Below are 14518 nucleotides of genomic sequence, written 5' to 3'. Positions count from 1 at the left end.
TTACCTTGGCTTGGTATCGTAGCCCGACCTATTATCCCGCACGACCTATTATCCCGCAAGCGCTGGTACACGTTACTTAATATTGATGTTGGTGTCATCCAGGATCGCGGATTTCGGAAAACTTAAATCCCTGCCCAAAAAGGGTATTTCAATTAGCTTTGTAGTAAAAATGGCACATATACAGCGTATTGAAGTGTATAAGATAGTGTTGTAATACTGCGTGTACAAACCAGCCTGATACAAATAGTAGAATTTTGATTTCGCGACGTTCGGTGTAAATTCTTTTTCTTGTTGAGCTTGATTCCCAACGGCATTTTACATCAATGCGGGATAATAGGTAGTCGCCAACTTTGTTGCCATTTAGCGACTGTACAAAACAAATTGGAAAATACGGTAAGAAATGTTCCTGCTGAGAGTCAAACAAGACTTCGTGCATTGTATACACACCTGTCACTTCTGAAATATGTAAGGTTGATTCATTAAACCATATTTATATTGATAAAAACATGTTTGTTAAGCGGATTTTTTGGTGGCCCGCGGGATAATAGGTCGCGTTACGATAAGTCAGGGATGAAACGCAAAAGACTCCGTTAATAATGGCGTTGCCTAGCAACGCGTGCAGCTCCCTAGATATGGATACGTCAGTGGCAGCAATAGTTAAGTTTTAAATATACTGAGTGCCTAGTTTGCGAATCATCTTTGTTCAAATACGTATGTGAGGCATTGCGTGCATGATACAAGTAAGTATGTTTCAGTACGTTATTGTGTTTGTAGTGGGTTCTACATTGCTATTAGAAGCGTTAAGCATAATAGTTCGCAATTAGCCATACAACCAAGCAACCTACAAGAAAATATACAGTCCTTCAGTTTACTCAATAACAAGGGCTTCATGTCAGATCAGACAATTCAACGATTTTGTTAGTGCCATTTTATTGCCAGATTTAGTTTATCTCAAGAGTGCAATGAGGGAGGGGTTTAGATTGGACTAACTTAAACTAAACCTGGATGCATTGTAATGTTCCAACAATTATGAGACATTTCCTGAGGTATATCTGCTCTGGAAAAGAAAGATCAGTAGGTAGCAGAGGAAGGGTTGTATAGGGGTTGTTTGCTATTTCACTCATTCACTCATACACTCATCTATACAGTATAGATGAGTGAAATAGCAATCAACAGTGCTCTGCAATGTCAATGTATAGCTTTAGAGTTGACACTCTCACCACATATGCATTTAAATATTGTTGTTTTATATTTAGTGGCAAGAATGTCTGTTTTTTAATAAAAGTTTTGGGTTATTTATGTAAACATTCTGTTTATGGTGTGTGCAGCATTCTAGAAATTTATATAAAAGAACATTAATGTAAAAAACCCGTTTGTGCTCTTTTTTCACCCCTTACCCAATAAGAATCGATAAGAGAATCGTTAAGGAATCGAATCGATAAGCAGGAATCGATAAGGAACCGGAATCGTTAAAATCGTAAAGGTTCTCATCCCTAATCAAGATACAGTGCAGTTCTTACTTACTTACTTACTTACTTACCTACTTTCTTACTTTCTTACTTTCTTACTTACTTACTTTTTTATGCACTATACAGAGCCAGGGGAAAGTCTGTCCTCAGCTGTATGAAAGACTGGCATTACACGAGGAAGTTTATGGTGCACACCTCTCACAACCACAGGTTAATGTTAACACAGTGTTAACTTTACTTTTATCCTCATACTGGCGTGTCCCTAATTGTAAATACTTTCTGTCTGTGCATCTAGTTTCATGTCATCAAAGCTAAAGCATGAAGTTGATAATTGTTTCCTAGACGCATTGTTTGACCAAGATTATGGATTCAGTTTTATTCACTCAGCCCAGGTACAAATAATATGGCTCAGTACAATTAATTGGCTCTTCACTGAGTGTATTTCCGCACAGATATTTCAGCAGAAGGGGATGCTCCCTCCTATCCAGGACACTGGCGCTGCCAGACACCCGGCAGCTGCTGAGGGAGGCGGCCAGCCTGGGTTGAAGCCCATGGGAGAGGAGCCCGTGTCTGGAGCCTATCCCAGAAGGAGGTGAGGTTCAGGAGAAGTGAGGTTTTGAATTATCATAAAGCAGGCAGATATGTAGATATATGTTATATATAGATAATACATGAAATATAGTTGTGAGCGCTCACAGACAGACAGAGACAGAAACACAGATACACACACACACACACACACACACACAAACACACACACACACACACACACACACACACACACACACACACACACACACACACACACACAAACAAACACACACACGTAATAGAGGGTAATAGAGGGCTTCGGTTTTCGATAAAAATAGCCTTCATCTTTTTTTATTCAGAGAGCTGGTCGTTGCCCCAGAAAACAGGATTCATGAGTAACCCAACTCCGAACTTAGCTCCCAACACTCCCAATACTGAACAAGCTTCCCTCACAGAACTACCAAGAGCTCAGACCTTTAATATGTTTTACGTCCTCCCATAAGGTTCAGTAACCCTGACTGAGATCATATAGAGTATTTATGAACTTTGAATATTATATAGCAATGCCAAATATGTCATCTTTACATTTAGAATCACATGTACTGTATGTCTGTGGTGTGTAAAATAATGTTTTATGGGATTTTGTGGCTACCACGTTAATGTGCTTGTCTTATATGAAGGAGTCTGGTGGAGAAAAGGGGCTACGCAGAACGTTTTCATGACTTGCTCAAGGCCCAGGCCCAGAAAGCCCAGTCTACTGAAGTTACTGCTGGAGGTGCCCCAGAACTCCCCCTACTGGTGAAGAAGAGAGGTGACAGAATTTAGTCAATTCAGCAAGGGGTTGAGAGGTAAGCAGTGTGGTTGTATGTGAGTGTGTACAAATGTGTGTGTGTTTGTGTGTGTGTGTTCACTAAAGTAAGACAAACAGCAGAGGACACACTCAGTCACCTGAAAAATAGAAACCCTTAAGCTAAAACAAGTAGACTTTCTTTAATTTACACAACTGCAAACCATGACAGGTATAACTGCAAACATGGGATTATAATGGATTATTGAATGAATGGATGAATGGATTATAATGAACAGGCATGACAGAGGATGGTTGTGGGTGACGGGAGGGGGTGAATTTTAGCATCAGCAACACATCTCGAAAGGGCAAAATCACTGAACCAGTCCCAAGTCACCATGTGGGAGGTAGCCCGGCCTAGATGGATGAACCTGAGAGATGTCAGACAGCTACAATGATAAATTGTTTGTCCTCAGTATCACGATTACTATTTTAAAGCAATTCTAGGGTGCATCGGGCAATTTTATGACACACAATGCATCACTGCCTTGTCTGAAAAAAAGACAATCACATGGTCTTCTGTAACACCAGAGAAGCCATGCTGAGTCACCATGACGTCATGTGTGTGTGTGTGTGTGTGTGTGTGTGTGTGTGTGTGTGTGTGTTTGTGTGTGTGTGTGTGTGTGTGTGTGTGTGTGTGTGTGTGTGTGTGTGTGTGTGTGTGTGTGTGTGTGTGTGTGTGTGTATGTGTGTGTGTGTCAATAACCATGATACTTCATCCTGACCTTTCAACTTTACATTGCAGTGGAGCAGCCCTCGACTCGCCATGCCAAGAACACAAATAACAAGTCTCACATCAGTGCAGAGAGACAAAGTAAAAGGAGCAAGAGAGAGAGAGAGAGACAGAGAGACAGAGAGAGAGAGAGAGAGAGAGATGTTGCTTTTTATCTCTGGCCTACAAATAAAGACAAATCGCTCTGTTTAAAAAGGCATGTGATCTAATTGTGAAGCATTTATGAGAGGCTTTTATAGTCTCTGTAGAATGAAGACAAACATACAGCCCTATCTCCATGGTTTTCAGTTACATCAGACCGGACATGCTGGAGTAAATGAGCATATGTACTTCAAATTCCATACGATGCGATTCAGTCTTCAGTGTGCTTTCACAGACAAGCAGTTTTATTCATACACATTTATGGTTTGACATTGGGCACAAAAGCAAAACAGCATTGTTTTAATTCATCTTAACAGCATTATATCTGTGTATCTCCAGGTTTTTCTATACTGCAAAACAGTTTACTGAAACGCACCAAAATACACTCTTTCATTAACCACTCAGTGTTCAACATTGACAAACAAACAGTAGTCTTCATTCATTGTGCTCATTTAATTGCCTTCTTCTGAAGTGCGTCTATTGCTTAAGATAGATGTAGGATCCCATGCCCGGCACACATGGACACAAACACACATTTATAAGATCCAGGTATCAAAGCCATGCGTCTTTATGTGTGTTACCGTGTGTGTGTGTGTGTGTGTGTGTGTGTGTGTGTCTGTGTGTCTGTCTGTGTGTCTGTCTGTGTGTGTGTGTGTTTATTCATTGATTGATACATATCACAAAAGCATTCACAGCTTTGTCCTTTTAGACTCTCTCAAATCACCTTAAATTATATTTCTAAACCAATAAGCTCGAGTGTGTATCTTTTTTTGATTGATCAATTAAGAAAATATAATTTTTTTCATTTTCATTATTGCCTAGTACAAATTCAGAGTTGATTCATGGGTTGATCACATTTCATTTTTCTGCCAGGCTGTCTTTGCACCCCAGCCAGTATTTTGCAATGGATCTGGGATAGGGAGGATTTGCAAAGTCAATCCGCTTGGTCTGGAGGTCCACCCTATAATATTTATCTTCAAGAAAACAGAGAAGCAACGATATCAGAGATAGCATTACGACTGATTTGGCATTTATTTATTACTGGTTCAAAAAACCTGTTGTAAGCTGCTTGTGTCCAAAGTGTACATCTTGTTTGCTTTTTGCTTTGGTGGTTACCTTTTTTGAAGAAGTAGACGTTCTGAACGGGCATGGCCTTCTCCTGCACATCAACCTCATAGTCTGTGTACTCCATAGGGTTATAGTCGTAGTCAGTGTAGGATGGTGGGCGTCTGCCACGCTCCTTCTTCGGACGGGCTGCACCATGATACCTTTCAAACAAACAAACAAATAAAAACCATAAATGTTAATTATCCTTGTGCATTCTAATGGGTATATGGGAAATAAAATAAGAAATCCAAAATATGCCTTGCTTTTAAAGATTTAGGAGCAGTTTAATTTCTTCCTGAAAAATAAATACACGCCACTCCAGCTGTAGTCACTTCACCTCTCTTCATAATCCAAGCCGAAGTCTTCCCAGAAGAGTGACCGACTCCGCCTGGAACTGGAGCTCTTTCTGCCCTTCCCCCTCTGCCTGCCCCTGCCCCGACTCCTCCCTGTGGAAGGGGCTGTGGTGGGGTTGGGGCTCACGTACAGGCGTCCCACCATGACTGCGTCCACTGGCCCCTTGATTCCCAACCAGTCCTTAGCAATGAAGTGAGGACCTTTTTTGTGTCCTACCACTGTGGATGACATTACATGGGGTCATATGGTGCATTGGTTATGTTGAAAAAATAATTTTACTGTTTCAAACCCTTCACAGCTATCATAAAAACATGTGTCTCAGTAAACTGAATCTACAAACAGATAGGCCTTTCATACATGGTACGCCTATCACTATGTAATTTGTCCTGTCTCCCACTAAACTTGTGCATGCACAGAAACAGAAAGGCATATAAACATGCCTCCACACACACACACACACACTCACTCATAGGACAACACAGGTGTGCAACCAGAAAGACAAACACTCTATGTCTTACTGCCTTGGAAGAGGACTGTGAACAGGTCGTCCCAGGAGTTTACACAGTACATATCAGTGTAGCGGGTGAAAGGAACCGATGGGGAGGACTTGGTCATTTGGATGCACTCCTCGTGAGTCGGCTGGTGCTGGAACTCATACTGGTAGTACTGGTCACCTGAGGAGGAAAACAGAACTACTGACCCCCTGAGGATGCAGGACACAGCTACTGGCCACCATAGAGTGAGGACACAGCTACTGGCCACCATAAAGTTAGGACACAGCTACTGGCCACCATAGAGTTAGGACACAGCTACTGGCCACCATAGAGTGAGGACACAGCTACTGGCCACCATAGAGTGAGGACACAGCTACTGGCCACCATAGAGTTAGGACACAGCTACTGGGCACCATAGAGTTAGGACACAGCTACTGGCTACCATAGAGCGAGGACACAATGAGGACATGCCCACAGGTCACCTTAGGTTGCATAGCTACTGGCCACCGGGGGGCGATAGCACAATGTCTGGTCGCTTCTACAAAGTATACATTTATCAGTAAGGCACTGAGGGCATTGTCCAGCTTTGTTGCCACACATGCATTTTTCAAACACATTCAGCCCTCACCTTTGAAAAAGTACACCTTCTCTTTCCCATGGTGTCCAGGGGAAGGGATGGCAAATGCTGCGTCTACATCACTGGGAATTTTCTGGAATCCCACGGCTATATCCCTGGGGTAGTCGTCCTCCATGACATCTCCATCAAACCGCCAGTATTTATTGCCCTATGGAACACATTGACATGAAGAATGACATAATCACCCTTAGCAGCTAAAGTCTGTTGGTACCTCCAAATGTGTGAGATGGGGGGAAAAAAACTTTAAATATGGAACATATGACAGTGTTTCACATTTCCAAACTCTCGAAGCGCTGGAAGAACATTTCTGTCACTGGTCTGAGATCTTACGCACACATGGCATCCCTAATACTGTCCCTTTCTGTTCACTTTCACACTGCTATGTTTACTTTATCCTAACCATTGGGACCTTCAGTGTGATCTACTTTCACATGTTCCAAGTTTTGTTTTAGAAATGTACCTTAAAAATGTATGTTTTTCCTTGACAGTTGATGCGGGTGAAGGCTGCGTCAATGGGGCCAGATATTCCCCAGACATCCTTGATGCGCTTGGGGTAGCCAGGCTTCACTGACCTCTCATCCAACTCAAAGAAGTAGTCACCTGAAACATACACATCAGATAAGTCTGTATCATGCAAACGCACATACAGTATGCACACGCACAAACACTCCCTCACTCATTCTCTCTCTCAGACACGTACATATACCCCCTCACAGACATAGATACTCATGGTCAAGCTGAATAAGCATACATGTATTCATGAAAACTAAGCACACACACACACACACACACGCACGCACACACACACACACGCACACACACAGAACTAAATATTGACATTGCAACACCACTGACCTCTGAAGGCATATATGGACCCATTTTTTGCTTGCATAAAGGCATCAAATGTGAGGCCACTGCAGGTGACAGCCTCTGGGTCAGGGGGACTGGTGGGAACGTAGGGGGTGGTGGTGGTGGTGGTGGGGGCAGTGGTAGGGGCAGCGGTTGTCGGAGGGAGGGTGGTAGTATTGATGGTGGTGCTCGGTTCAGTCACGATTGTAGAGTTGTTTGACTCCGTCTCCTCTGGTACCTCGAATGTGTCCCCACGAGCAACTATAAAACCAGACACATTATGTTTGTGACAGGTGAAGATTATGTTGTCAGACTGATGGCCAAATGCTCAAAAAAAAAGCAATGTGTCTGTTTCCTCAGACAAGAAATGTCTTGAGAAAGTATGATGTATGTTTCTGCCCTCTATCTCTGATAAACTGGGAAACTTATAAAAAAAAATGTCCACATGCCCATGCGGACAGAAGTGACCTTTTGTTGCTCAAAATGGAACACTGTTAATTTGTCTTAGAACCCTATACAATCTTTACAGAATAGATCGCGTGTCTAGGACATTCATATTGTGAGTAAAATGACTGAGAAATGACAAAGCATGCACTTACTTTTCTTACGGCATGTGGTGTCGAAATCCACACAGCAGCTCCCATAATACTTGCACATGGCATCACACTGGCATTTTTTGCGAAAATCAAAGCCGTTTTGACAGCGTCCAACACACGACTCTGTCAAAATCATTGTAAAATATTTAATCTATTAGCTATAACATACATCATGGCATTGAGTCTGTGATAAAAAAAAAACTGTACAGGATTAATTTGACCACATAGTTATTACTACTAGCAAAACCTTAAAAGATATATTTTTTAAACTCACCGTCTGCAGCAAATGTGGTTGCCACCACGAGCAGCAGCACCACCGCCGCTATTTTCATTTTGTAAAGCACTCAGTGAATCAAAATCCACACTGAGAAATGGACGCACCCGAGTCCGAACAGTACTTCACTGGCAAATTAACACTACAGAAAAAATATTTCCTCTCGATCAATAGCTCCAAAAGTCCCCCAGCTTGTTTTGTTTGTTTGGTATGCTTTCGAAAGTTTCAGGCTCTTGCATAATCAATAACGTTCCGACATTGACATATGGCTATTTCATTACAAAGCCTTTACAAAGACGCTAAAAATAACCGCTTGTAAAAAACTCATTAAGGACCAGACTTAGTTACCACATGAAACATAAAACAATGTACATTGACATACTTTTTTCCACTATATGTTGTGTGTTCGGTAGGTAATACACCATGAATACGTTTAGGTCAGTGATCGTCGTGCCGTGGAGAAGTGTGCAAAATAAACAGACCAAAGAGGGTATTGATTTTTTTCTTCACAGACTGTATGACCTCAAACAGAAAAAACAGTTCGTGACAAACTTCGAATCAAACGGCAAAACAGAGATTTTAAACCTATTCGACTAGATTATAAATTGCTGTGTTGTGGCTACTTATAATTTAACGAAATACGAGTGTGCTGACCATGGTCCTGAAGTAACCTATTTGACCTCTATCGGCCATATGATGTCAAGCAGCACAGCCATGAGCGATTATCGATATTTCCAGCTCCACTAAAGCTTGTGATCATTTTTTGGGGGTGGGTCTCTGTCATAACCAAAGCACCAACAGTTAACATCACATCGTCACACAACATGCAATGGGATGACAGATGTCATTAAAAAAAATCCAGTGAAATGCATAGCCATGCCATGTCGGACTATACATTTTACTGACTTATGACCTGATGTCCATGGAGGCCATTCATCCATTAGTCATGCCGTGGTCTTGTGAAAGCCAAGATGATAAGGGAGGGAGACTGAACAGGTAAATTAATGAAAGAAAGAATAAATAGGACAAAAGGAAGTTTGTACCTTTTGCATTTAAAAGTTGGACAAAACAGCATTCCATACCCCTTTGGTTGGCTTGTATTGAAACTTGCTGTAGCTGTGACAATCATCGACAGCATTAGGGAATTTCACAAGACATGAATATAAATAGTCTTGGGAACCTTGGGAATGGTCATTAATTTATTTGTTTGTTTGTTTATCTTTTATTATTATTATTTGTTTGCTTGTTTGTTTATGGGCGTTGAGGTTTATTTGTGGCAGGCATCAAATATATACAGGGATTAATATTTTAATTTCTCTTTTTCTGTCCCTTCTTCTCTTTCCTCTCCATGATTACTTGGCCTAAGTCACTGTCCCTGACATGGGTTATGTAGTGTGGGAACTCATTTGGATTTAGATTCTTTTTTTATTTAGATTCACTTTGATTTAGTATTCTGATCTTTCATTCTGATCGGATATGGGTTCCTGTTACAATCATAATAAGCAGGACTAATGAAACAGACATGAATTGATAAAGAATTATGTATAAATGGTCAAGGTGAAGATTGGAGTTCTCTAAACAGATAAACATGTGCGCTCCGCACACTAGATTATTTGAACAATACATTGCATCTGAAGAAAATTGGCCTCATCTTAGTGAAAGGTACAGTGGTATCTATTAGTGAAAATACAATATAGTATTCATAATTATGTTTTCATTAGTGTATAATTACTATACACTATGAGTCAAAACACTGACAAACTAAAACACTGGCTTTTCGCCTTGTTATGGCATGGTACTCAGCTGGTTGCAATTCAGCAACCTCACCACAAGATGCCACTAAAAACTATACACCCTACCTTTAAATTATTTCATAAAGACACCATTAACCTATGATTGCTGCTTTAGACACAGTGTACACACACACACACACACACCACACACAAACCACACACACACACACACACAAACACACACACACACACACACACACACACACACACACACACACACACACACACACACACACACACACACACACACACACACACACACACACACACACACACACACACACACACACAGTTCATAACAAAGGACACCTTTACCAGTCTAACCGGCTTATTGTTTATTGGATAACCATATTTGATTTCCTAAAATGAACAGTATGAAGTTCATCACAGTCAATGAGTAACCAATGAATAAGGGACTTCAATCAGGTAGATCATTACGTTTGTATTTTTAGATTTTTGGTAGCAGCAGCACCTGGACATCCATCAAAGGCTTCAAACAGTCACCACTGGTTAAACATTCATGAGGTGTAGTCTCCATGAACACTGCAAGTGGGTCACAGAGAGAACAGTACCAATGTTCTTACTCTTGCAAACAAACAGTCACTAGTCTGGTGGACTTATTCTGCTGTGAATGGTATAAGACACTCAGCTATAACCCTTTCTGTTTGTTTGTTTGCTTCTTCACAAAGAAATGGTGTGTTTATTAATGTAGAATACAGTAAATACAACCAAGAAGGGGGTTAAATCCAAGATGAGAAGTAAACAAATTAATATAAAATGAAAACATGCTTGCAAGTTAGCAGTCCCCTGTGGACAAATCAGCAAGTTCACTGTGATCTAATCAGCAATTTCAAACCAGATTATCGGCCCTAAAAAACAACTATGTGGAACGAGCCCACTTTATTGAATGAACTGAAAAATCAAGCAATGCACTTCAAACAACCACTGTGTTACCAGCTGCTTCAAACATAACATACATAATGCCAAATTCATGCTAAATCACAGGTAACACCGAGCATATGACCTTTCACATGAATCACCTTTCACACCCTTCGAAGTGACTATTGCTTCAGTGTCGATAAGATTGGCAATAGAGCTACACATCTTTGTCAACAGTTCAATAGTAGGACGAGTATTCCCAACTCGATTATGGTCAATAATTTTAATGTCATAGAGACGCGCTGACAGGTAGCCATTGAGAGCGCTAGTGACTGGAGGGGCCAGCACTGAGCAGTGCCCTATTGCTTCCGTATCAATATATCCATATTTTTTACGAACAAACCATTCATCTGTGGGAACATTAGAGAAAAAAATTCTGAACCGATAATATTCAATCTAATTGGTACAGAATCTATAATTTTGTAGAAGTAATGCACTAATGTTCCGACTCCGTAGCTGTAGTCGGTGCCATACTCCTCATACACTTCTTCATACACTAAACTGAAGACATTTCCTCATACACTATACTTCATGATAAACTGAAGATAATTTGAAATTCCAGATCAAAGAAGTGTTGTTTACCACTAATAGGAAAGACTTTATGACACCGATAGACCTTGAGAACTCCTTCAGCTATTTAAGGAGTCATAAAATGTGTACTCCACAGTCCAGTACATGTTTTTAGTGACCTTGGTATCTAAAAGAACACCCTTAAACTTTATTACAATTTAATTGATCTCAAACATAGTACATTGCTAGTGGCACATTTTATAGTATAATTTAGCGGCTGTGGAAGTACAAAGGACACGTGAAGACGAAATAACAAAATGGGTACACAGGGAAATACCAGGGGCCACTGTGTGTGATGGTAGGTGGGTGGGTGTGTGTGCCCAACCTCAGATGTGCAGTGGCATGATGTGTATAATGATATGATGTGTATACACTGATATTCGAGCTGAATATAAACTCTGCATATATTTTTTCATTATATCATTTTATATACAGTATATACACATTTCACTCCAGAAAAGAACTTCTTTAATGTGTGCTATAATGGATGCTATAGAATGGTGGCAGAGGATAACTTGATCTCACTCTTTAAAGCAACACATTTTGAGTTGTGTTTTATAAGCAACTACCTTCCAATTAATGAATTAATGCGTATTTAAAAAACTTTTGTAAAAGGGAATCTGATCTTCTCAAACATAACAATGGCTGTCATGATATTGCCAGCAATGGAGTGTATCATACAGTACATACTGGAAGGCTTACATGCGTGTGGGTCAAGAAAATGCATTACAGTAGTATTGCAGCCTCAACTTTTTAGGGTGGATCACTGCCCACATTTGTAAGATGACTAAGCCAATGAATTTGCCTCGATTAAATTTTGCTGTTGTCTGTAATATGTCTCTGCCTCAGGCTTTTGATTAGATATTAAAAGTGATAAGGCATGGCACATGTTTACGAGTGTTGAATGAATGAACAGTTTATTGTTACAATAAACAGTAAGCTTAACTCCTACAGATCACATTAAAGGTCAGATAGAAAAAACAATTTGGTAATAACAACCATAAACCAAGACAACAGTCTCAAATAAAATGGTTGGCATGTATAACATAAAATGGTTGCTTATTAACCAAAACAATTTAAATGTATTGAATGCAAATAATTTGAAAACTGAAAGAGATATAGAGATGAGTGAAAGAGAGATATAAAGACAGGGAGAGCTCAAACATGGTGAGACTAAGCAAAAAGAAGGAAGAAATGAAAAAGTCAAAAGGGAAGAGAGAGAGAGAGAGGGAGAGAGAGAGAGAGACCCCATCTGGGGACGGCAGAGAGGTGATAAGAACAAGGCAGAAGAGAAGAAGCGCCCTTAATGCTTGAAATGGCTGGTTATATACCCTAACCTCAATTTCTATGCATTTGCCGCAACCTATCCAATGGTATCATGATGCGTAAAGAAAACATCATTTTGGCCAACTAACCCCTGATTGGTCACCTGCTGGGACAAAGATTTGAAAGCATTGAAAGTAAAAAAGTTAAAAAGAAACAGAATATGAAAGTTAAATAATCCACTAAAGGTTAAATGTTTTCTGGCAGTGCTCTTACAGCAAAGTAGCTTAGTAGCTTAACTACTCTATTTGGTGATGAGTTTATAGCCTCATTTGAGTTTAAGTAATATGAACATGGCCTACAAGTTAGCTCAAATGTTAGAAGGGATAGCTACCTTAATTATTGAGACAATGGGCATGCCCCAACATCGTATGGATTGATCACCCAGTGAGAAGTTTACATTTTTTACATTTTTAAACGAAAGCTAAATATTTTTGATTGATACGGATCCGTAGCAATTGTGCCAATAGCGCCACAAAATCCGTGTAATAGTCAATTAGAAAAAAACACTGCTGATAATAACCCAAAATCAATACATTGTTTATTATCTTTTTAAAAACCCGCCAGTAGCCTACTGGACTTTTACTTAGTTTAACTTTAAAAATAGCATAAACAATGCAGTAAATCAACCAATCATGTAAAGTCCAGATCCATGTGGTGACCTGCCTGGACTATATTAGCTGATTTGCCCTGCCCCACCTTAAAAGATAGGAGTCCATATTTCAAAGGTTGTTTGGACTAGGATAAGGACCCTAACCACAGACTGAGGTTGTAAGGCTTATAAAGAGAACATCAAATGTCAAAGTTAGATCCTCAAGGAGCTCAGAAAGGACTGCTGAACACATACAAGAGGAGAAAACATGTCCAGTATAACTCCATGCGTAATAGTTGAGTGGCATTTGGTCCATGTAATGGCAGGACAGAACAGTCATGATGTGAATAGTAGGTAAAGACATTTAGTTTTCTGTTACAGGGTACTCTGCTTAGAATAATTATTCAGAGTTATTCAGATACTTTCCTTGAACCTGTGAGGTGCCTCTAGGAATGCGACTGATAGGGACCATTCCTCTGAGGTAAACTGTTAGAGACAAGAAAGACAAGGAAGTTTACTATCCAGAGCTTCAACTATATGTAGCCCTGCTGATTTCATGTGGAGTTCTGTCTTTTGATCTCTGGAGTTCTGTCTTCTGACATACAGTACGTACACAATAGATCACTGATTGACACTGATGGTGGATTATCTGCTGTAACTGCAAGCAACACAGTATTAGCATGTAGGCATTAAATGCTCAATTAAATCTTGAGAGTGGACTTTATGACTTTATTGATGCAAAAGGGGAGGGGGATGCCTTATCTTAAAGCTGGCAGAGAGGAGGAGGTTGCACTGCAGGAAAATACAATCCAGGAATCCATTGTTGTTACATGACTCAGCTATGACTAATCAAAAATCTAAGTTTCTCCAGTGAAAGAAAAAGTGAACAAACTTCAGAACAACTGAATTTCAATTAAATCTCTTCAAACTCGATTTGCATTTTAAAAGCTTGATACTGCCCAAAACACTTTTAATCTCACTCGTACCATTATGGGATGTTTTCTCTCATCATTTGCTCTTAGCAAAACCATGTAGCTAAAGCCAAAGCATTCCAGAGGTTTGGCTTTACCAGAAAAAAATGAAGTCAGTCACAAAAACATCTCTGTTGGCCTTTTAAAGAGCCCATGTGCGTATGAATCAGAATTCCAGCTCCGACATTCGTCATCCTGCGCACCGTGTCATACCTGTGCACATGCACAGAGTTTATCAGCGGGGTTTGCTCATGCAGAGATTAAGGAGAGATGCCTTTGCACATGCCGTGAGGAGGTG

At 40.2% G+C, this 14518-nt stretch overlaps 1 protein-coding gene across 1 annotated transcript; it reads right to left on the bottom strand.

Annotated features, from left to right (window-relative positions):
• Positions 1-4579: 4579 nt before the first annotated feature.
• On the bottom strand, positions 4580-8090 carry vtnb (vitronectin b; the record flags this gene model as incomplete). The annotated part of the gene is made up of 9 exons (XM_080848052.1): positions 4580-4695; positions 4838-4989; positions 5166-5400; positions 5701-5856; positions 6305-6461; positions 6774-6913; positions 7169-7423; positions 7762-7881; positions 8033-8090. 9 exons carry the CDS (start codon positions 8088-8090, stop codon positions 4580-4582), a joined length of 1389 nt encoding a protein of 462 aa, XP_080704178.1.
• Positions 8091-14518: the final 6428 nt, after the last annotated feature.

The sequence above is a fragment of the Sprattus sprattus genome (assembly GCF_963457725.1).
Source record: "Sprattus sprattus genome assembly, chromosome: 1".
NCBI classification, from domain to species: domain Eukaryota; kingdom Metazoa; phylum Chordata; class Actinopteri; order Clupeiformes; family Clupeidae; genus Sprattus; species Sprattus sprattus.
The sequence above is the reverse complement of the archived record's forward strand: the minus strand, read 5'-3'. Positions and strand labels throughout refer to the sequence as shown.